The sequence below is a fragment of the Rhinatrema bivittatum genome, chromosome 6 (genome assembly GCF_901001135.1).
Source record: "Rhinatrema bivittatum chromosome 6, aRhiBiv1.1, whole genome shotgun sequence".
NCBI classification, from domain to species: Eukaryota; Metazoa; Chordata; class Amphibia; order Gymnophiona; family Rhinatrematidae; genus Rhinatrema; species Rhinatrema bivittatum.
Genome location: NC_042620.1, coordinates 265338637 through 265363957, shown reverse-complemented (window position 1 = coordinate 265363957; position 25321 = coordinate 265338637). Strand labels below are relative to the sequence as shown.

The window sequence follows — 25321 nt, the reverse complement described above, 5'->3', positions numbered from 1 at the left end:
AGCACTATTCCACCCCTCACTTATTCAACTAACTAGCCGGATAAACAGCCAGCTAAGTGATGGCACTCACCATAGCCAAATAGTCATACAGTGCCACTTAGCTGGCCAAGCCTAAAGTTTACCACCCAACTGGCACCAGCTATCAACCTTTGTATTTTTAAATCTGATTCACCATCTTATTTAGCAACAACAAAAAAAATACTTCTCAAAGACCAAGTGTCCAGTGGTTCTGAAGAACTAGGAAGGCAGAGTCTCACCCTTCAACCCTAGAGAAATAAATGACTGCAAAGTAAAGGACAGACAGCAGTCTCACATCCAGGCTGGAAGGGCAAGGAGGCAAGAACTTCATGTCCAAAGCACCTCACACCTCCATGCCAGCTACCAGTCTCATTGCCACCTGATCGAAGTAGGGGTCACGCTCTCCAGAACAGCGGTCCCCTAATCCAAGAGGAACCGTAGCCAAGCTGGTTTTCAGGAGATCCAGAATGAATATGCATGAGATTCAGTGTACACAACTTTCTCATGGATGTTCACTGTGGCCATCCTTAAAACCAGTCTGGCTACAGGTGCTTCTAGAACATGAAGGAATAGGAGCCTGTCAAATCACTACTTCATGTTCAATATACAAAAGGTTATGTATCATCTAATCAGAGAATAAGCCCAGTTCTTTATGCAAGTCCAGACCCAGGCCAAGAAAAACCTTGAATGTTGTGTCACTCCAGTACCGTGCCAAAGAATACCCTCGAACTGCGATATTCCATCCTGTGCAAGCCAAGGATAGAACACATGCCAAGTACTTTGTACCTCCTGTCAATCCCAGAACAGGCAAAAATTACTCTCACTGCTAGAAGAGCCACAAAAAATTTACAAAAGACAAGAGGGATGCTGGTATTACTTTTTAGAGACAGTGTAATACCTCAATACATCATCACTAATGTTCTGGAGAGAGAAAAACACCTTATACTATCTCTGAATATGTTAGTGATGCAGCAGTGAGGATTTTAAGTCTCCAAGAGAGTGGGTATCACTACTACATCCCATAGAAAGTGATGCAGTATAGCATTATATATCATCTCTCTTGCATGTCAGTAATGCAGCAGGAAAAAAAGTTATATTCTTTTAGGCTGGGGCTAGGAGAGTGATGCAGCCCTGAAGTGTTACGCACTGTCTGACTCTCCTCTTCATAGCAGCAATAATACAATGGTGATGCAAGGAATATGAATCTTTTCTATTCCCACAAGGCAACTGGCTCTCCTCACACAAAGGCGTACTGGTTTTCCACAGCTCTGGCTCGCAGTGCTGGGTTGCTGCTATCCCCAGATTCCTCAGGACTTGCACCCCCTGGCTGCAGCTGCTGGAGGTGCACAGATACCATTCCAGCTGAATTTTCTTCCAACTCCTCCAACCCCTCCTCCTCCTTTTCCTGAGTGCTAGGAGGGTCTGGGATAAGTCTGGGGATGGGGGCTTCCGAGCAGTTGCTGGCTCCAGGTGGAGAGGTATTGAGGATGTACCATGAGGGCTGGAGGGAGCCTTCTAGGCTTTGCTGTCGTGATGGGGGGTGAGGTGGCAGCGGAGGCGGGTTACGAGAGGTGTTCGGTTCTAAGAAAAAAAAAAAACACAAAACCACACACATTTTTAGTTCATGTGTTTGTTCAAGGATGCACCTTGTGCCAATGATCCATAAATCAGGAAAAGCCATCTACAGCGACAGTGCCCTATGAAGGAACCCATCTGGGAACTGTACAATACCACCACAGTATTACACATACATGTCACCAAACCCCTTTTACATCATGCTTTGGCTGAGAAAAATCAGCCTGGTGTTCTCTCTCACATGCCTGACAGTCCCCAGCAGGGACATTTCTGGGAAAGGCATCTTGTGTTTCCCTGCTCGAGGAGATGCAGAAAGAGCACAGAAGCGGCTTTCTCAGTCAGGCCAGCTCTGGAGGATGCAAGACTAAACAATAACAGCATCACTATTAAAGATGACACAGAAGATAGGACCAAAAAAACACATTTCAAATTTATCAGAGACTGGTTTTAACGGTCAACAATCTCAAGAAAATGGATGAATTAAGATCACACTATTAATCGGAGTTGCTGCCTGCAGAGTTTATGAAGGCACCTGCAACCCCCAGCCGGGATTTCCCCAGACTCTGACTATTCCTCACACCTTCCCTAAGTCAACATAAGAGCACACAAAATTAACAAGAAAAGATGGAAGCAGAAAGAAAAAAAAAAAAAAGTGAAACCCTATTTTCTAGGCATATGAGCTTGTTCTAAAGGTAAAGGCAGAGGCTTCTGCAGCTTTTCTCCCCCTTCTGCCCTCCAGGGTGTTAGGCATTTCTTAGACTTCTAGGAGGTGCACATGAGGTATGAATGAAGAGATTGCACACTTACAAACAATCACTCGCTCCAATGGAGATGGGGTTAGATGGTGAGTCTGGGAGACGATGGGCCACCTCACACACTGTCGATCTACTGCCTGCCCTCTCTCGGCCTGCAAAGATGGACCAAGAGAACAAAGAGGCCAGTCAGGCAGAGCAGTCATGGCAAGGGCTAATGTGCAGCAGAGGCAATACAAATGAAGCAAAGCAAAGACATTTTATGGGGAGCAGCAGCCACCCAAAACACCAATCTCACACACACAGCTGTGTAATCGCCCAAACACACACCACACTGTCACATACAACATGCACACAACACTGCAATCACAAACTGCACCACCATTACAGTTGGGCATGTGCAGTAGGGCAGTCACATACTGATAAGCATTCAATATTGCAATCACTCTGTTACACACACAGCTAATAGAGCAGGCAAACAAACTGCACTAGTACATGCCGGCATCCACACAGACAATAGAGGGGACAATCTCTTCCCTTCGTAAAATGAGTTATAAATCTTCCATCAGACACCATTATTGATACAGCAAAACCCCTTTAAGCATTCAACCCTCAATAGAGTTTGTGCACACCACTCTTACCAGCTCTCAGCACAGAGTCTCCATGGAATCCCAACACTCTCCGATTCCTGGTACATTCAAACACCACTCCTTCCATATCCAATTACGCAGCGCATAACGATTCTTGAGAGACACTTCAACCACAACTCACGTAAAACCTCAACCATACTGGCTCATGGCACACTTTGCCACAAAGAATGCACGGACGCCCAAAATTATCAGGCACAAACAGATGACACCTAGGAAGGGCACTAGGATAAAGACAGATTAGGCAATGGCAGAAGGGAAGACTTCTCTGCTGCAGCTGGGAGCGAGCAGTTTATGGGCAGGAAGGTTCTCTCTGCTGGCATCAGCAGGTAAGGTGGGTTCCATTTCTCTCGGCTACAGATTTATCTTTGTGCCCGAGCCAAGCGAGGCATACACCGTCCCTCTATACTGCTGTAAGCAGATGAAGTTAGAGTCTCTCTCTCTCTCTCTGTTAGTGCACAGCAAGCAGTGACAGCAGAGATGAACAGACTCCAGGGCTGGAGTTAGGATGGTGAAGAAGCACATGCTTAGCACAGACTACTGGACTATTTAATGCAGGGATGGGGATGACATGAAGCGAATGTCATGGCGATGACACAGGGAGATAACTGTTGTGGAAGATCATGTGTCTCCCAGCAGAGGCGACAAGAGGGGAATGTAGGGTTCCTCCACTGCGGCCATGGGCTACTCACACATCATCAATGTATTTGGCTCACCATGCAGGCGCTGAGATGCCACCACATAGCTGACCAAGGTGACATCGCTGGATCCTCCTGATTCCAGGGGAATGGGATGGACCCGAAAATGTTCCAACATGTCAAAAATCGTCTGGAACCAAAGATGCTGCACACGACACTGGCCATCCTCATTCAGGGACAAGCGAAGGTGCTAAGGAGAGATTGGAGAAATAAGAATATGCTCGACCCTGTGTTCTCGTTCAAGAATTAAACAAACATTATGCAAAGCTTTCATAAGCATCAACCTCTTTTCATGGCTCACATACAAGCAAAACACATACAATACAACCAAAACATGAATGTTATGACACCATGAAATGTAAACTGTTGCATTACAAAAAAGCATTGAAGTGATAATTTTGGTAATAGAATGATTTTAAGTTAAGGCTTTACAGTATATGCTGTCACTGTTCCATGGGTTAGACCTGTTCTATGACTTGCAAATTCACACAAGTGAAAAACATGAATATACATATTAATACATGTACTTTATGTATTACTGAAGCATAATGAAGTTAAATATCTTATCCAGAAACCCAGAAAGGGGATAAAGACAAGGATGATGAAATCACACCTATTCCATAAATTCTGGGGTGGGTTAAAGATGTGTCTGTTAAGGCACAGATCCAAATCTGCCATGTTGTATGGCATCCATGTAACTTCACCCTCCTGGACCCTGCTTCCTGTTCAAGTCACTGATACAATGCATTTCCCCTAATGGAGAAGCAAATTAACACCTTCTATGGTCAGGTCATTTTTTTGTTAGGCCTATCTAAAAAAAAAGGAATTTGGTTTTGTTGAATCTATTTCTACAATACATATAGATGTGTTTTCATGCAACAGTTCTACAATATGGAACAAGGACATGGAATATACTATAAAATCTTACATAAGATTTATTTAATTTTAAATATTTATATTCCACTCATAGTAATACAATTATGCTGAGTGCCATACTGGGTCAGACCAAAGGTACATCAAGTCCAGTATCCTGTTTCCAACAGTGGCCAATCCAGGTCCCAAGTGCCTGGCAGGATCCCAAGGGGCAGAGACGATACCATGCTGCTTATCCCTGGGATAAGCAGTGGCTTTCTGCAACTCTACCTTAATAATGGTTTATAGACTTTTCCTCCAGGAACTTGTCCAAACCTTTAAATGTAGCTACACTAATAGTTTTCACCATATCCTCTGGCAACAAATTCAAGAGCTTAATTATGCACCGAGTAAAATATTTTCTTTTATTAGTTTTAAATGTACCACCTCATAATGTCATTGTGTGTCCCCTAGTCTATGTACTGTTTGAAAGAGTAACCAATTAACATTTACTCGTTTCCATGCCACTATTTTATTTTATCCTACTGCTTTTGGAAACATAATGAACCTATTTTGTCACTTCTCTGCTTTCTTCTAAAGCATAGTTAGAATTTTTGGATGTCATACCATTCTTTTTCTAGCAGGATGGGGGCCACTGCAAATCTTCATTTACTATGATCACAAGCTGTGTGCTTTATATGTATGGTATCCCTGAAAAAAGTTCAACTCTGGAGCCAAAACTTTGGATAATGGTGTTTCAGTAACTTCTTTCAAAATGTCTTCTTTGCATGCCTAGCATATACACCATTTCTTGAGATTTAGTGAACTCTCTAAGCTTGGGTACCTTTTGACTGTTTAAAATATTGCTTTACTGAAGGCAATAAGTGCAATGATCCTTTTCTATATCCTTGTATTATTCATGCATGGACATGTGGTGATCTAAAAGAGAGAACTGGGAAAGAAAGAGGCTACACTTGACAATGGATGACTTCCTTTAGAAATAGGCAGTGATATTGAGACAAATATAAAGGTGCTTCTCTTCACAATTTCTGTCCTCATTTAGGAATAAATAGCTAGGGAGAGATCAGGAAGATAAAATGGCTAGAGTCAACACTGATTACAGGTACAAACAAACAGATGATAGGGAGAGATCAGAGAAATATGTAGTTATACTCAATACTATATGTCCTCATTCAGGGACAAGGAGAAAGACTGGGAATTTCCTTACCATCAACTCCTGCTCATTTTACTCTTACAGAAATCAGGACCTGTGGGCATAACTGCAGACTAACAGTTTCAAATCAGAAAATTGCATGCCAGAACTTCCTATCCACTAACTTTTCCAGAAGGCATTCCTGTTCAGTAAACTTCTCCAGCAATTCATGATCTGAAATGCACATCATTTTGTACTATAATTATCCAAGTGCATAGTCAAATGACATATCCAAAATATTCATGGGCAGGCTGGTTCTGACTGCTGTGGGAGGTACTATAACAGGAATTGATAAGGGAATTTCTCATTCTATTTCACTCCCCAGCAGTCATGAGCTGTAGGATGTAGTACAGCAACACCTCACTGGGTGGAATTCAGAAAAGTTTGGAGATAGCAAGTTTGCTTACTATAAATGGGATTCTCTGTTCATAGCTGGATGAGTTAGCAATGACACATGGGTGACATCATCCGACAGTACCAAATGGACCTCCCTCTTTGAGCTCAGTAGAACTTTGCTCTGCTGAGCATGTGCAGGAGTTAGAACATAAGACTTGCCATACTGGGTCAGAACAAAGGTCCACCAAGCCCAGAATCCTGTTTCCAACAGTGGCCAAGCCAGATAACAAGTACCTGGCAGGATCCCAAGGGGTAGAGAGATTTCAAGCTGATTATCCCAAGAATAAGCAGTGGATTTATGCAATTCTACCTTGTCCAAACCTCTCTTAAACATAGCTACATTAACAGCTTTCACCACATCCTCCGGCAACGAATTCCATAGCTTAATTATGTGTTGAGAAAAAAAAAATTTTCTCTTATTAGTTTTAAAATGTATTACCTAGTACCTTCATTGCATATCCTTCATAGCTGAACCTGTTCTTTCATCGGGGACAATGGGAAATCCCCCTTGGGAACAAACTATGATGTTGTCAATCAGGCAGTACCCTGGCAAAGGAGAGGACTCAGCAGGGTAAGTCCTAACCTCCCCCTCTTTGGAGGCATAGTACAAGAAAACAAGTAGCAAATCAGCAGAACAAGGAAAAACTCCGGAGTGCACCTGAAGTGTGGAGCGCTCAAGCGGCCATCTTGCCTTCTGCTGTCATTTTTCTTTATCTTTATTAAGAATTTGTTAATCATTGACACAATGCGAGCTCGAAGCAATATACAGCTAATACATACATAATAAAGATAAAAATGACTTAAATGATAACGTACAAACGTCATACAAAATGCTTAAAATATGCAGAAATAAAATGGCTAAAAAATACATATATATACACATTTTATATATTATATATATAAAATGTATTAAAAACAGAATAAAATCAGAAGTAAACCTCCCTGAATAAATAAGTTTTTAGACCTGTTTAAAAGCTTTCCTCTTGACAATAATTCCTGTGACAATGAGTTCCAAAAAGAAGGGTCTACAATTCAGAAGGCACGTTTCCCAAGTAACTGCCAACCGAGCCTGCCTCACAGAGGGAACATCCAGAAAAACCCTCTGAGCAGCTCTCATGTTACAAATGGCTTGATGCACTCTCAACAATGAATTAGCCAAGATGTTGTCTTTGAGTTGAAAAATTTAAATATCACTATATTAATTTATTTATTTTTTTTTTTTTTACAAAATACGCTGTGAAATAGGAAGCCAATGTAAATCAATTAAAATTGGGGTAATATATATTTTTTTCAGCAATTAGATGTTCAGTGGCATTGATTAATTATTGTAAAGGTCTCAGGTAAACCAAGGTAAACAGAATTACAAAAATCAAAGGAAGAATGGATGCTTGAACAATAGTGTGGAAATCTGGTGCATCTAATAACTGTTTTAAACTACAACATATATGTAGTTTATAAAAACTAGAGTGAATAACTGATTTGATATGAGACTGAAAAGATAACTTTGAGCCAATCCAAATGTCAAGACTTTTAAAACATGAAGTAATGGGAAAGTGGATTTGTCAATGTGGATATCCCTGGAGTATGATTTGGAACAATCTCTTTGAATTAGAATAAAACTGGTTTTATCCAAGTTGAGAGGCAGTTTTTATTAAAGGAAAGTCATTTCATTTACATGGCTTGCTACAGAAGTTCTTTTATCTTGAACCAAAAATTGGATGTCGTCCATGTGAATTTTAAATCCTTACACAGACTAGAAAGCTTACAAATTGGGGCGAAACATATATTAAAAAAGTGATGATTAAAGCTGAAGCTTACAGAATGCCTATGTCCATAGAAGCCCAAGCAGAGACTTGATTACCCAAAGATACCTGAAACTGAGCATTGGATGAAAAGAACTCGAACCAATTTAAAACTACACTTGAGATGCCACATTCTTGTAAATGGAATAAGAATATGATTGATCATATTGAACGCTGCAGAAATGTCTAAAGAAACCAACACATAACTATGACCATAGTCCATCCCATGTCTAAAAGAGACATGAGTAAATCCGAACACAAAGATTTTCTAACTGTTATAGATTTATAATTTGATTATCTTCAACAAAATTAAAATGTTGTGCAAACACACAAAATAACTTTGCAGTAAAGGAAAGAGAAAAAAATTGGTCTAAAGTGAATTGACCCCCATCTATTAAATTACACTGATTCATATGGTGACAGGATAAATTCAGCAGTTCCTGTTGGCTCTCTCTGCTGGGTAGTGCATTCCAAAGCAAAAGCCTAACCAAAATGCTGTCAAAAAAACTCTGGTTCAGAGGTGTGGAAAGGCACAGATCTGGAGATGGGGTATAAAAACTGCAAAATCTTGAACATCCCTCAAAACATGGTCAAGATGATTATTAAGAAGTGGAAGGTGTATAGCACCAACAAGACAAGCTTTTTTTAAACACAGCTATACTAACTGCACTAACCACATCCTCTAGCAACAAATTCCAGAGTTTAATTGTGCGTTGAGTAAAAAAGAACTTTCTTTGATTAGTTTTAAATGTGCTCCATGCTAACTTCATGGAGTGCCCCCTAGTCTTTCTATTATCCAAAAGAGTAAATAACTGATTCACATCTACCCGTTCTAGACCTCTCATGATCTTAAAAACCTCTATCATATCCCCCCTCAGTCGTCTCTTCTCCAAGCTGAAAAATCCTAACCTCTTTAGTCTTTCTTCATAGGGGAGCTGTTCCATCCCCTTTATCATTTTGGTTGCCCTTCTCCATCCTAACTATATCTTTTTTGAGAATTACACACAGAATTCAAGGTGCTGTCTCACCATGGAGCGATACAGAGGCATTATGACATTTTCCGTTTTATTAACCATTCCCTTCCTAATAATTCCTAACATTGTTTGCTTTTTTGACTGCTGCAGTACATTGAGCCAACGATTTTAAAGTATTATCCACTATGACGTTTAGATCTCTTTCCTGGGTGGTAGCTCCTAATATAAAACCTAACCGTGTAACTACCACAAGGGTTATTTTTCCCTATGTGTAACACCTTGCACTTGTCCACATTAAGTTTCATCTGCCATTTGGATGCGCAATCTTTCAGTCTTGCATAAAGATCTGTTACTCTCACACCAATGTGAACCCCCAAGTACATAACTGACCGTTTGGCCCACTTGAAGGGAAACTGTTGTGTAAGATTATAAACTTCAGTGTCTGTCAAATTTACATTCAAGATCTGATTTTTCAAAATTTACTTTGAAACCTGAAGCCCTGCTAAAATGACTCAGCTCAACAACAATACCTGCTAATGAGGAGCAAGGATCGGTTAATGTAAACAGTATATCATCAGCAAAACATGATTTAAAATGAAGATTTCCCAACTTAATCCCTGTAAGCAAAGAGGAGGAGCAAACCCTAGAAGTGAATAGTTCCAAAAATAAAGCGGGCACCCCTGTCTCATACCTCGCCCAATTGAAAACTGGTACCATAGCCACCATTAACCTTAACCCTAGCTTTCAGTAGTTCATATAGCTTGCTAACCATTGAAGGAAAAAGGGTCCAAATTTCATTTTCTCTAAGATTTTAAATAGAAATGACCAATGAACCAAGTCAAAATGCTTTTTCAGAGTCTATGGATAGCAATTCAGAGGGAATATGCTCCTTATGAACCCACCATAGTTCATCAATAATTTTGTGGACGTTGTTGGCTGCCATACAATTGGATATAAAATCCACTTGGTCAAAATGTACCAAGGACGGCAATAGCTTATTCAGCTGTTCAGCAAGGATGCTAGCCAATATCTTCAGATTCAAGTCAAAGATCGGCGGTAAGATCTGTAAAGCATTGGATCTCTGCCTGGTTTGGCTATATCAGATTCCAGCTACAATAGAAGTCACCAAAAATGATCCCCCCACCCCCCTCCCGGATATAATTGTACATATCAGTTAAAGGAACCACCAAGAAATGGGACTATTACTTATAATCCCCACTGGAAAACCCATCCAAGCCTGGTGATTTCCCTGACTTCAGTAGTTTAATGGCTTGTAAAACGTCAAGGAGTACTAATGGAACTGTCAATATATTATTGTTGTTCTGAGGTAGACGGCAGTGAAACAGAGGCAAGGTATTCTTCAATATAAGCATCATTAATAACCTCATCTGTCCGGTAGAGTGAGGCATAAAACTCAGTAAAATGTTCCCTTATACCAGAGGATGTAGTCACTAGAGCACCTTGAGAAGTTTTGATGATTTTTGGTATAGAACCTGAAGTATGAAAGGCTTTCAATCGTCAAGCTAGGTAGCGCCCAACCTTGTTTCCCCCTTCATAATGTGTTTATTTAATTAAGTCAAGTTTATGATTCAAAAGCTCATCATCAAGAGCCTGAAGCTCAGATCGAGCTTGGGAAAGACATCGAAAGCTAACTTTAGACTGGGTTAACATATGCAAACCTGAGAAGTGGGAGATCTGGCCTAGTAAATCAATCTTAGATTTATCTTTCTCCCTTTTGCGAAAGGTGGATATTTCTTCACCACTGCTTTAGAGCACTCCCAAAACCACTGCTGCTGAAGTCTCTGTAGAGACATTAATCTTATAATATTCCTATAAATGTTGACCCAAGGAGCTGGAAAAAGACTTGTCTTTTAATAAACTTTCATTTAAGCGCCAGAAATGTAAACTGGTAACCACATCCTGCAGTAAAACATCAATCCAAGTAGGCGCATGGTCAGACCAGGTAATATTCCCAATTTCCACTCCCACCACACGGTTCTGCAATGCCTTATCTATGAGGAAGTAGTCCATAGATGAGTAAGACCCTTGAGGAGCGAAGTAAAAAGTGTGTAGGTATGAGAGGTTGGATATCGCTGCCTCCAAATAATCGACAAGGCTCCATTGTGTCATTAAAGTAGTAAGTGATCTCCACACTCCCTGCAAGGACGAAGTAAAGAGATGAGAATTATCCAAATTAGGATTCCCGGTGAAATTAAAATCCCCACCTAGGATTAATAATCCCTTTAACATGAGCCAGTAAAATGTTATCCAATTTTTTCAAAAAGGAAGCCTGTTCTGAATTAGGCACATAAATGTTTATAATAGTAAAAAGTTCTCTAACCACCCTTAATTTTACCAAAATAAACTGACCTTGTGGATCCACAATTTGAATAGGCACCTCATTAGTAACAGTACAAGAGATTAAAATGCCAATTCCCGCATATCTAACCCCCTTAAAACTAGCAGAAAGAAATTTATGCGAGCAGGGTGGTAAGGAGAGGAGATACTCATGACTTTTACACAAATGCATTTCCTGAATAAGCGCTATAGTAGCTTTATAGTAATTAATTCTTGAGCCAAAAAAAGTGCTACCGTAAAGTGTTAAACCCCTTAACAGTCAAAGAGAGTATCCGGACCGTCATAGCAGAAAATAGAAAAATATGTGCAAAAAAACAGAAAAAGAATGTGCTTGAGACATGAAAATCAAAAAGCAGTATACCGCCACTGCTGTGTATGTGATAAACACAGGTATGAACAAAAAAAACTTTCCCCCAAACCATCCCCAAATCCCTCAACATAAACCGCCTCTCCCAAATGGTGATTCTTCCACCTCCAAGGGGGCAAACATCAGACCAAGATGTTCTAAGAGACCCCCCCGCAAAACAGCAAGCAATGTCCATTGCAAAAAGAAAAAAGAAAAAAGAAAAAAAAAGAATTGGACCCTCCAATTCAAAAATAGTGCTCTCCCTCACTCAGCAAGTCAAAAGACAGATATTGCAACCAAAAAGCAGATATAAAAGTCTCCTATTTAAGAAGGACCGGGAACTCTTTGAACCCTGGTCAGACAGTGCCAATCGGGAATCCTCTGAATGGCGTTACAATCTCCTGCCTCCTTTGCCTGCCCGAAGCCATCTGGTTTGAGTACCCATCTTTGAAGCACCAGATGCCATCTTAGGCACAGTGAAGTTAACACTCAAATTTGCCTATTCAAAAGCCGCTGCAGCTTCAGTCTTTTTCAGGCGATACGTGATGCCTTGATGATTGAATTGCAGCCCAAAAGGGAAGGTCCAGCGGTAGTGAATACTCTCAGTTTGCAACGCAGTTGCCACATCTCTCAGCTCATAACATTTACGGAGAGTAGATGGGGCTAAATCGTTAAAAATAGATAAAGTATGCCCTTCCCAGAGCCATTCATTTCTCTTCCTTGCAGCCTCGTATATTGCTGATTTTTGAACAAAGCTGTGCAGACAAAATAAAATGTTACGAGGGTGCTCATCTTGCCATGGTCCCAGAATCCTGTGGGCTGGCTCAATTTCAACAGGAGGCAAAGAATAAGCCTGTTCTGGGAAGCCAGCTGCTTGAGCATCGAGAATAAACATGCACATTTTCAAAGCTGCGGCTCTGGCATTGGTGTAATCTGTGTGTTCAGGAACTCCTTGAATCTGAAGGTTGCAGCGACGCAAGCAATTTTCTAAGTCCTCGAGTTTGTCAGCTAAAAGTGAGTTGTCTATGTCTAGCTGTTTCTGTTGCACAGTCCGCACATTAAGAGTTTCACGGTGTCCATCGACATGGATATCCAAATCATTGACTCTAGCCCCAAGGGTGGCCAGGTCGTCCTGCACCTCTGAGATGGAAGCCAGGAGATCAGATTTAAGTTGCTTCATATCCGATCAGAGCTCAAGAAACCAGCTCTTTAATTCATTTTCAGACAGTATGTCCACAGGCCCAGAGCTGACGGTAAGGGCATACGAAAGGCCTTCACGACCCTTCTCACTGGCATAATCAGCAGTTTTCATTTCCTGTTCCCAGTCTTCGCTCACGAACTCGGGAGCTACTTTGCTAAAAGAAAAATGCTTTAAATCCATCATCTTTTATTTAGTTGCCATCATGAGGTGAGAGAAGGCAAAAATGTGTGTGGAGGTGCCCAATAAGCAAAGTTAGGTGAAGGATTCAGCTATCAGGGGCAGGGAGCTCGACGACTAGGCAAGCATCTTAGCGTCAGAACAGGGCCCGCCCCCCCCCCCTTTTTTTTTTTTTAGGTTTTAAATATTTCCTCAGATTTGGTTTTTTCTATTACAAAAGTCTATTTTCTATCTGGAAAAACTGAGCCTCAGATTCCCGCTAATCTTGTGTTAACTGATTTTTTGGAATCTTCTCAATATGAGGTTGTGGAAAGATCTACACTACTAGTGGGTTTTTTCTTTTTGCTGAGAGTGATTTGAGCAATGTGATGAAGTCTATTTTCAACATATGAATACTCCCTTTTATGGGGCAAAATGCTACTCTTTCCAGATTTGGTTTGTATTACTCAAGAAAAGGAGGAAGTGTTTCTTCCTCGCTCTTGGTGCCACTTTTTTTTTTTTTAATCATGCTACCCTTGTAAATGGGTGGTCAAGTTTCAACAAAATTCATGTGTTTTTTGTGCCTGAACAGTTTAGGTCTTTTATTGATTCCAAAATGCTGATCATTGATCCCAGTCCTCAGTCCTAGAGTTGGTCTATTTTGAATTAGGAGGATGTTATTGCAATGCTCATGTAATACAGTTTCCTTTGTTTCTCCTCTTTACTGCCTTCTCACTTTAATAATTATTAACTGTTAAGTTAAAAAAAAAAAATTATATACCGTATATATATATATATAATCTTATTTCCTGATTTTTCTTGTTAATTGTGATTCTTTCAGAGCGTTAATGCTTTATTATTAATTTGAAACTTAAAGAATTAAAAAAAAAAAAGAAACATAAGCAGTATGGTATTTTTCTGCCATCTAGTTTGTTCATTTAAAGATTTCTTCAGAAGTACAAGGGTGGGGATTGGACACTTATCCAATCAAGCTAATTCCATGTTTTATTTCTACTTCATTTTCTAAGGAATTCTGGAAAGTTGTGGGATACATGGAACAAACACCAATTCAAAGTATTTTGCTTCCAGGCCATAAGGCGATATTTTGGAAGAAGGTGTAGACTCTTCTCCAATTGCTATGCAATGGCTATAAACAACCATGTTGCATTTAAAAACTGCATGTTGTCAGGGTGAAGAAAGGACTTGCTTTCCTGTGCAATAGCAGCCACATTTATTTTACTGATTGGGTATTTAGCTCATGCCTTTTCATTTGCAGTTCAAGGGAAATTACATTCTTCCTTGAAGGTAGAAACTTTTAAGCCCATCTGAATACGCCTCAAGAGAAACTTCAAAATTAAACTTGGAAAGATTCTCATAGGAACCTTGCTACAATCTCTGCACCACAGGGCATACTTTGCAAAAATACAGTACATTTTGCTCACAGAATGTCTCCTGGACTTTAACAATGCTACACATTGAAAAAAGTATTAATCCATTTTTAGTGGAGACCTCTCAACTCCCAGGTTGTTAGTTTCGGAGATCCTGGATCTGACTAGAAAATACACATTTAATTGAAAAGGATAGACACCAGTACCTGGAAGGGACCTGCTATTGCCAAATCTATAAGCCTCAGTCTCAACAACCTAGCCTCCTTGTCCAGAATAGTATGGTCATTATTACATTTCCAAATCACAGATCTACACTATCAAACGTTAAAAAAGGCATGAATCCCATACTTGATCTAATGTATCAGTCAACATTGCCCAATAAGCTGGGTTCCTCCTATAAGAATGATGCATCATTATGAGGGGCAGATTCACGCAGTTCCCCATTTCTCACTAAGCCAATTAAATATATCTTAATCTGGTTCCCATTCCCCTGCATCCAGACTCTTCCAGCTCAATCAGTCCATTTTGCTCCTCAGATACTTCTCTGTCCAGGGAAGGAGTCCTTCAGCATACTCATACCTCCTTGCTTGTTGACATACATGACTAATACAAGTTTGTCTGATCAAACTGTAATGTCCTTTCCACAATACACATTGAAGAACAAGCGACTACTGAATATCATTCTCATTTGTAAAACATTTATCTGAAGCATGAAAGCCATCTATCTTGCTCCCCACCCTGCACAACTGGCATCAGTTGTCAGAAAAATATAATTAGCAATGCTGAAAACGTATGCCTGCACAAAACTTGTCCTTCCAATGATTACATTACCAATGTGGACAAAATTAGCTGGAATTCAAAGTCCTGCTATGGGATTGGCCAGCTAAAAGGATGGTTTTATAAAAGTCTCATATGCAGTCTTACCCATGGGACCATTGATATCACTACCATCAGACCCTCAAACTGTCAGGCACCTTTTTTTTTTTTTATTTTATTATAGAAGATGAATTAAGAAGCATGGTGTCTCTTATTATAGACAAAAGAGTTTCTATGGATTCTAGTGAAGCCTTGTGAATCAAGCTCCCATACAAAATACTCTTTTCAAAACTGAATAGCCAATCAGAGTTGTAACATGGGCGTTACCAAGCCTCTGGTCTTGATGCTTCATCTTCAAAGCACTCTTATTAGCAGATTGTCCAGGTAAGGGAAAATACAAACTCTCTGGATCCCAAGATTTACTTCAGAGGGCTAAGACCTTCATAAAATCTCTTGGGGCCAATGCAAGGTCAAAAAAAGTGACCTGAACTGGTAATGATCTATCATAAAGAGCAAGGATTTCTGATAAGATTATCAAATAGATATGTGAAGACAGGCAACTAGTAGACCCACAGAATAATTTTAAGAAGTCTGCTGATTTATTTCCTGCATTATTGTAGGCAGCAATTCCATCTTAACATGCTTGTCCAAAGACTTGTTTAGGCATTTCAAGTCCAGGAAATGCCAGATCTCTTCCTCTCCCTCAGCTCAAAACTACCAAGTAATTGGAACACAGTTCTCTGAATGTTTCTAATTCTCAAAAACTCTTATAGTGGCATTTATGTGCAGAAGATGTTCCACTCTGATGTAAAGCCACAGCCTTCTCTGGATTTCTTGGGATCATGAACAAACATAGATCAGTGATGGCAAAAAAATAAACCTCCTGAACAAGGTTCTTTATGTGGAGTTTTATCATCTTTAAGTGGACATGTTCTATGGCTGGCAGCAGCAATATATTTTTGGCAGCATAAGCAGACTGGGTGGGTCAACTGGCCATTTCTGCCAACATATTACTGTTTTACTACCCTACCTGTTCATCCCAAATGTCCTTGGAGGGGAAGACAAAACCAAAAAACTGTAGCTAGATTCCAAGCCAAATGTTCACTGACATTATCAAACATGCAAAAGTTCTACTTGATAGACTGCTTAACTGTGGAAGGGAATCCATCATCCTCTTTCACATATACAGGCTCTCAGTCATTCACATACATGCAATCTCTCACTCACACACACAGGATCTCAAACACACATGCTTGCTCGCTCATTCACTCTCTCTCCCTCCCTCCCCAGAACTAGCAGCAGCAGTAGCCTCCTCCGAACCCTAACCTCCTTCGTTTTCAGCCCTGGCGGAGCAAGGAGTCCCATCGGTCGCGGGAGTTGACGTTCTTCTTCATTTTTCTGCGCGCCACGCTGCTCATTCCTCAGGCCGCGCCTCTCTTCTGTTCTTCGGGCCGACGCTGACCACACTACCGTGGTCTCTTCTTCCTGTGCATGCACCCACTGCTCACCACTTCCTCTTCCGGGCCGCAGGGGGGGGGGGGGGGGTGCGGAAAGAAGAGACCATGTCGGTGCCACTGACTCCAGCTGTCCTGCTGCGTTCCGCCCAGGCTGACAGCATTTTAAGCCCGGGCGGAGGAGGACCAGGGAGCAGCTGGGTCAGCGGGGAACCGGGAAGTGTGGCAACACACTGGTGTGTTGCAACACACCGGTTGAGAACCACTGCTTTAGATGGAAGGTCTCTAGTCCATGCTTCAGACAAACTCCTTGTCTCACTGGAATGCCTGTAGCCATGATTTGACAGTGTCTGCAATAAACCTTATAGCCATCTGAAAAAGAGGAATAAAAGATTTTGCAGAATTCACTTCTCAGACAAGGAAGACTCAACACTCTCCAGAAGAAGCCAGGAATAAGATGATAAAATTATCAGATTAGCAGAACTCCAGGCATCTCATATTGCCTTTTTAATGATGCATGTATGTGTGTGGCAATTTAGTTCTGGTATCCATGCTACTGGAATAATAATTACACAATTCTGGGGGGGGGGGGAAACAATACACACACAAAAAAAACTCCATTCCTGAAAGAATAGTCACAGCTCTCTCCTCTTTTTGGGCAGCCTCATCAAACTGCAAATCAACTTGGGAATAACCATCTTTCCAAATAGGCTGCCTCCACTGCTTTGAAATCAAAGGGTTACATTCAGTGGGTCACGGGAGGGTCCCGCAAGCTGGCTCACTCATCCCCAATGTGGCCGGACATCCACAGCACACAGCTTCCTGCTCCGAATGCTGTTCAGCACGGCCCAAGACACCACCAGCTGCTGCTCCCGCCACCGTCCCTCAGGCGCGCACGCATATGCGATTATATAGGCCCCATGGCAGGAAACACTGACCAGCCTACGTAAGCAAGGACCTCATAGTACTGTCTTGCCTCAGCAACACGTCTCCTGCCTTAGTAGTACACGTTGCCTTTAAATTCCAGGTTCCTGTGGCCTGCATTCCTGGGCTCAACCTGCAGAGGAGGCAGCTGGTACAGAGGAAGCTCCAGTCTGTCCTGCTATAGGGCATGTTCGGCAGCTGCCGGGTTAGACCTCAGATTCGCCTACAAGGCTGCTGCAGCATAGAGGGCTCACACCCACACCATCCTTCACAGATTCCTGAGGCCATGAGCTCAGCAGACTCGCCTCAGACCTCTACCATTGCTGGGCTAGCACATCAGCTTCAGCAGGAACAGCTGAATATCATGGCCAGGTATCTCTAAACTTAGTATAGCTGCCTGGACTGCTCCAGCACTCGTAATACAGCCTACTACTCCCAATCTTCACTTGCTCAGCCACAGAGGTATGATGGAGATCCAGTAAAATGTAAAGGCTTCCCTAAATCACTCAGTTGCAGTTAAATTTACAGGCACCTTTATTCCCCCATCTTGATCGAGTCAAAGTGACATTCTATCCTTGCTAGGTGGTTCCACACTGGCATGAGCCTCGCCTCTCTGGGAAAGATGACCTGCTCCTGGGAGACGTCTTGCAAGAATTCCGGCAGATCTTAGACGAGCCTAGTCGCATGGCTTTCAAGACATTTGAACTTCTGCAGATCAGACAAATTTCTTGGTCTGGGGAGGTACACAGTACACTTCCACATCATGGCCTCAACTTCAGTGTGGCAGTGACAGTCTGCAATCTTCAGGCAAGGGCTCTCAGCATGCATTAAAGCATGAGCTGGCTGCCAGGGATCTGCTGGAGATGTTGGAGGGCCTAATCAGTCTAGCCAATCAGGTAGATGTACAGTTCCAAGAACGGGCCTAGGATTGTCCCATCCCAAATTTCCAGCATCCAGTAACTTCCAATTCTCCTCCAGAGCCGGGACTGGCACCAGGAGAGGCCTTGCAGGTTGACCATTTTAAACTGTCTGTGGAGGAGAAACAAAGGCACCACTGTCTCAATCTATGCTTGTACTGAGCCACATCTGGGCACGTTGCAAGACACTGTCTCAATAAGTCGGGAAACGCAAGGACCTAGACCTGGTAGGAGAGGCCACCATAGGTCATCCCTGCACTTCTCTACAACTCCTACTAACAGTACATCTCTCTCTTGAGGACATTCTTGGACACCAGCAATGACAGCAGTTTCATCCATAAGGCTTTGGTCCATCATTACCGAATACAGACAGTTCTTCTGGATACTCCACTTTCAATATTGTTATATACGAGACCCTTTGCCTGGACACGTTACGAGAGCCACTGTAACCCTCACCATGCACACAGATTCTGCATGGCAAGCAAATCAGTCTTTATATGTGTTAGCCAAAGCAGTCATCATAGGCCTATTGTGGTTCATGCTACATGAGCCTCACATTGAGTGGGCCACATTACAGAGTTATGTCTTGACAAAAGTTTCACCTTTGATTCCCTTGGCTCGGACCAATGCCTCAGAGCTTTTCAGTCTACCATCACTATTCACAGAGTTTGCAGATGTGTTCAGCAAACAGCAGGCAGAAGTCCTGCCGCCCCATTGCTCTTACGATTATGCCATTGACCTGGTCCCTGGTAAGGCCGCACCCAGTGGCCGGGTATACTCTTTCTGCCTCTGAAATGGAGGCTATGACAAACTATATTAAAGAGAATTTGAACAGGCTTCATTCACCCCCCATCACCTGCCGGGGCTTGATTCTTTTCTGTAGGAAAGGATGGATGGATCATTACATCCCTGTATTTACTATCATAGTCTTAACTCCATTACTAAGAACTACCGCTATACTCTTCCCTTGATCTCCAAGCTCTTTGTGCACCTGAAAGCATTCAGATGTTTGCCAAGCTGGACCTTCAGGGGGCATACAACCTGATCAGAATCCAAGGTGGTGATGAATGGAAGACCGCTTTTAAACACTTGTGATAGATATTATGAATACCTAGTAATGCCTTGCGGGTTGCATAACGTCCGAGCGGTCTTCTAATTTAAAGTCAATGAGATCTTCCGGACCCTTCTCTACTCCCACATGATAGAGAAAATTAGGATATCATCCAGGTAAACTAAGTCTTTGTCAGAGCATCAACGCCATGTGAAACAGGTCCTCCAGAGACTCTGTGAGAACCACCTCTACGCCAAGTTAGAGAGGTGTACTGTCAAACAGGAAGAGGTTCCTTTCTTGGAATATATTATCTCCACCAAAGCCTACAGATGGACCCAGACAAATTAAAGGCCATACTAGAGTTGCCCCGGTCCGTGGGCCTCAAGGCATGACAGCACTGCCTGGGGTTCACAAATTACTATAGGCAATTTATGATTATTCTTCCTTTGTAGCTACACTCACAGCCCTATTTATTTATAAATATTTGTTGGTCGCACACTCTAAAGATCGCGGCAACAATATTCATATTCACAATTAAAACAAGAACAAAATATAAAAATACATCAATGAATCATATTACTGGATAACACAATTCAAATACACCAGTAGCACTTTTCATTTCTGCAAAGACCTTCATGAATAACCAAGTTTTTAACTCTTTCCTAAAGTTAATTTCATTATCTAGCAATCGCAATTGGTTTGGGCGTTCCATCATACTGGACCGGCGATGGAAAATGCACAGTTATGTACTTCACCCAAATGGGCTTCATATATGGATGGGATAGATACCAGACTTTGGTTCAATGATCTCAACTACGCTGAGGAATGTAAACAATGAGATCCATACCTAACCCTCCTAACTCCATTCTAATGCAAAATTTTAAATATCATTAAGTATTTTTTTCTGGATTCTCGCTTCAATCAGAAGCCAAAGTAAATTATAAAAATGTGGGTGTAACGTGATCGTATTTCCAAATCCCAGGTAAGATTCTTGCGGCAGATTTTTGCAATAATTGCAGAGGCCTTGTAATTTTCATAGTCACTCCCAACAACAAATTGCAATAATCAATACCTGAGAAAATTAACGTGTGCAACACTTGTCAGAAGTCATCCGATTCTAAAAAAACGTTTCAGATGTCTCAACATAGAAATGACGGCAGAAAAAGATCAAACGGCCCATCTAGTCTGCCCAGCAAGCTCCCACACTTATTTTCCATAAGAACTTGCCATGCTGGGTCAGACCAAGGGTCCATCAAGCTCAGCATCCTGTTTACAACAGAGGCCAAACCAGGCCACAAGAACCCGCAATTACCCAAACAGCAAGAAGATCCCATGCTACTGATGCAATTAATAGCAGTGGCTATTCCCTAAGTAAACCTGATTAATAACAGTTAATGGAGAGCACGTGATGCGGTGAGCTAGGTCGGACGTGCCTAAGAGGGCTCCGGGTGCCCCGCTTCGATTTCTCTGTGTTTTAAATCTGCAAACTGCCTCTTTCGGATTGTATCGGGGTTCCAAGGCTTAACTACATGTCCATAACCAATTATATGCAGCGCTCACCGGCTGGTATGCCTCTACGAACGGGGAAACGGGACAAGGACAAGGTGAAACCAGGGGACGCTAAGATGGCGGCGGTGCACGATTCACCCTCAGCCCCTGCCTTACCCGAGCTTACGCCAGCGATCTCGGAGCAGTTAAAAACAATTCTTATGGAAGCACTGGACGTGAAGCTCGCTACCATATCCTCTCAGATCACAGATATCCACACGGCTCTTTCGGACCTTAATCCCAGACTGGAGCAAATTGAAACGCGGGTGGGTACCTTAGAAGACGACGCTAATACGGCTTCTACCAAATTAGCTGCGATGGCGTCGCAACTGGAAGCTCAGGCAGCAAAAATAGAAGATCTAGAGAATCGGAGCAGACGATCCAATATCCGACTAGTGGGCCTTCCGGAATCGCTCTTGGAAAAGAACTTGGGGTCCTTTTTAGAAAGCTGGCTCCCGGATGCCCTCCATTTACCGGAGTTACTCCCTGTCTTTCGCATAGAGAGGGCTCACCGCTTAGGTCAAAGACGGGAAGGGGAGACCCGACCTAGAATTATAATAGCCAAAGTCCTTAATTATGCTCACAAGCAGGAGCTACTGCAGGCATACCGGAATGTACCTGATTTGGCCTATGAAGATCATCGGGTCCGCATTTTTCAGGACTACTCGGCCAAAGTCTCTGGGCAGAGACGGAGCTACTCGCAAATTTGCTCTACTTTATTTTCAAAACAGGTCCGCTTTACCTTGCAGTATCCAGCCAGACTCAAAATATGGCACGAGAATCGCACGCACCTTTTTGAAACTTCTGAGGCTGCACAACAATTTTTGACCAGCACATGGCCTTGATGTGGAGGTGAGGAATGGCCACCTTCTGTTTGGTAGACTCTTTCTTGGTAAAGCAGGGGTCCCTGCTCATGAGAGGACGTTGCTTTTTCCTTGTTTTATTTTTTTTTTCTTTTTTTTATTCGGTGCCTGACATTGTGTCTGGGAAGGTGGGCTTTTATGCCCTTGTTTGGACTATATTTCCTTCAGGACCGGATATAGGGAGCGGACCTTTGGGGACTCCTTTGCCATGAGGCTCATCCCATTGCAGGGAGGAACAGGCTCGAATGTCTCAGAGCAAGGCCCGGCTGGGTCTTTGCTGGGACTGTTATGTGTTTCTTTTCTTTTCTTTACCCTCCCATTACTTCTGTTTCCAGGGTGCAGAGTTGCCTTTGGGGAGAGGACTACATGCGATCTGGTAGTGCATCTTTTTGCGCAGGGGCTTCGGAATGGACATGCAGACTGAATGTGCCTGTGGCGAGCATATATATGACTGTTCGCCCTGAAGCAGCCGGAGGAGATGGAGAGATGGAGGGAGAGAAGTGGGGCACCCGCCCGCACCATTACGTGACTCTCGCCCCATTTAAGGGGCTTAGGAAGGATACGTATCTGTAGCTGGGGATTGGGGATGGGTTTAGGAGGTCGGGGAGGGAGGGAGGGGGGGGAGGAGGTGGGGGGAAGGGTAGGGGAAGCAGGGTTGGGTAATGAGGGGAGAAATGTGTGTCAATGGCTCATGTTAGTATGGTGGATATGCTTGGGGTTATGTTCCCTGTTCAATATGGGGCGGTTAAAGGCTTCTGTGGGTTTTTCTCTGGGTTTCCTCGGGGCTAGTACGGAGGTGATTAGCCAAGCAAGGTTATACAATGGGTGATATTACCAAAATTGTGTCCTGGAACGTAAACGGGCTAGGGTCGCCCATCAAACGCTATAAAATTCTACAACAACTTAGGAAATGCAATCCCACAGTAGCCTGCCTTCAGGAGACGCACATGACAGCTGGTGAAAGTCAAAAATTACAGAAAAAATGGGGAGGAGCTTGTTATTTCTCGCCGGCTAAAGGGAAGAAAGGGGGAGTGGCGGTTTTAGTCCACAAGTCTGCGTCTTTCATCATTTCCAATACTATTCAAGATTTGGAAGGGAGGTTATTAATGGTTATTGGCACCCTCAATGGACAGCTTATCACGATTTGCTGCATATATGCACCGAACACCTACTCACATGTCTTTTATACCCATGTGCTTACCCAGCTCGTGACCCACGCTCAGGGTTACACAGTAGTAGCGGGAGACTTTAATTTCACCCATGATCCACAGCTTGATAGGTCGCCGCCGGGGCCTGCTCCTAGAGGTCATGCCGGGAAAGGAGCAGCGTTTTTATGTCGCGAGCTCTCGTTGATAGACTCGTGGCGTACACTACACCCCTCCGAGAGGGATTACACCCACGTTTCGAGGGCCCATGTCGCCATGTCCCGCATCGACTATATACTTACTCCACAGGACGGGTTTCAAGCGTTGGTTAAGGCCGCCATAGGATCCCCTGCGATATCAGATCATGCGTTGATCTGGGTGGAGCTTAGGTTTCAGGCCAGGGAACCCAACGAAAAGTTTTGGAGATTTCCCAGTTTTTTGAGGGGAGACCCTGACTTTAAGGACTTCCTTTCCAGTAAATGGAAGGAATTTGCCCTTCATAATCAAGCTCATGAGGACAATTCACATCTCTACTGGGAGGCCGCTAAGGCTGTTCTCCGTGGAGAGGTCATTTCTTATGTGGCTTCCCGGGCTAAACGCTTGAATCAGACCATCTTGCAGTTAGAAGCTACACTACAGACACTTAAGCAAAGTATGTCCCAGAATCCGTCCCCCGCTCAGCACAAGGCTTATTTTGGTATTTTGCGAGACCTTAATTGTGCGCTGCATAAGAGAGCACAGCAGGCATTTCAGACAGCGGAGAAAAATTTTTTTAAATATGGCAATAAGGCTGGTAAATATTTGGCTTCCTTGGTCCGGGCTCATAGGGGGAAGACGTTTATATCTTCCATGAAAACGAAAGAGGGGCTGACGGTCGTCTCCCGTAGGGCTATATGTGAGGCCTTTCGGGTCTTCTATGAATCCCTTTACACAGATGACGTACCGGGGGGGGCAAGGGAGGAGGCTGATTTCTTTCAAGATCTCTCGCTTCCAACACTATCAACCTCCCAATTGGCATTTCTCAATAGACCCATCATACCGTTGGAAGTTTCTAATGTTATAGCCTCCAGTAAAAGTGGAAAAGCACCGGGCCCAGATGGGTTCTCATTCGATTTTTATAAAATGCTTCAACTACAAGTGGTCACCACTCTTACTGATTTTTTCAATGATGCTATACAAAAGGAATCTCTTCCGCCCCGTTTTAATACTGCCTATATAACGGTGCTCCCGAAACCGGGAAAGGATCCTTTGCTCCCCGCCTCGTATCGTCCAATATCACTTTTAAATTGTGATTTAAAAATCTTGGCTAAAATACTCACGGACAGATTGGGGCATTTTTTGCCGGCGCTCATTTCCACACATCAGGTGGGGTTCGTAAAAAATAGACCCGCTTGTACCCACATCATCCGCTTGTTAACAGCTATGGCGACCTCCCTTCATAGTAAGTCTCCAGCCTTGGCCATTGGGTTCGATTCAGAAAAGGCTTTTGATAGGGTCTCATGGCCTTATATGTTCTCGTGCCTTCAAAGATATGGCCTTACTGGAAATTTTTTGACTTTTATTTCACTCCTATATCGAAGTCCAGAATCTCATATAGTAGCCAATGGCTACAAATCAGAGGCGGTGCATATTGGGAGAGGTGTTAGGCAAGGCTGCCCCCTTTCTCCGCTACTGTATATTTTGGCAATAGATCCCCTTCTGCGGAAAATAGCTCAAAATACTAACATCAGAGGGTTGGGATCTGTTGAACATGAGTTTAAGATTGCCGCTTTTGCGGACGATATATTGGTTTACCTTACCAACCCCCATTCTTCACTTTCCTTGCTTTTAAATTTACAGGCAGCATATGGAACATTTGCAGGTTTGCGGGTAAATCAGGATAAATCTGAGGTTCTGGATGTGGGAGGCAGAGTACGGTGTGCATGGGACGGAACCTTCCCGCTTAAATGGGTTCAGGGCACGATGAAGTACTTGGGTATTAAAATTCCTTCCAATCTGCACGACTTGTATAGAGTAAATATTGAACCGCTTCTCCATAACACAAGGAGAACTTTAGAAAAGTGGCAGTCTCTCCCACTTTCGATCACGGGCAGAATACAGCTTTATAAAATGATGATCCTGCCTAAGTGGATCTATATTTTTCAAATGTTACCGGTTTGGCTTTTGCAGAAACATAGGCGGGAGCTTTGTGTGATTTTACGTAAATTTTTATGGGCGGGTAAGAAAG

The 25321-nt window shown here is 42.7% G+C and overlaps 1 protein-coding gene across 2 annotated transcripts in view; it reads right to left on the bottom strand.

Moving 5' to 3' along the window:
- Positions 1 to 1438: 1438 nt before the first annotated feature.
- Positions 1439 to 25321, bottom strand: part of SH2B1 (SH2B adaptor protein 1) — a 74726-nt gene continuing 50843 nt past the window's right edge. For both annotated transcript variants that reach the window (XM_029607115.1, XM_029607114.1), the window contains exons 8-10: positions 3709 to 3880; positions 2401 to 2500; positions 1439 to 1599 (exon numbers count right to left, since the gene is read on the bottom strand). In XM_029607115.1, the coding sequence (XP_029462975.1) occupies positions 1581 to 1599; positions 2401 to 2500; positions 3709 to 3880 (291 nt within the window). In that variant the 3' untranslated portion in view covers positions 1439 to 1580. The remainder of the gene's footprint in view (positions 1600 to 2400; positions 2501 to 3708; positions 3881 to 25321) is intronic.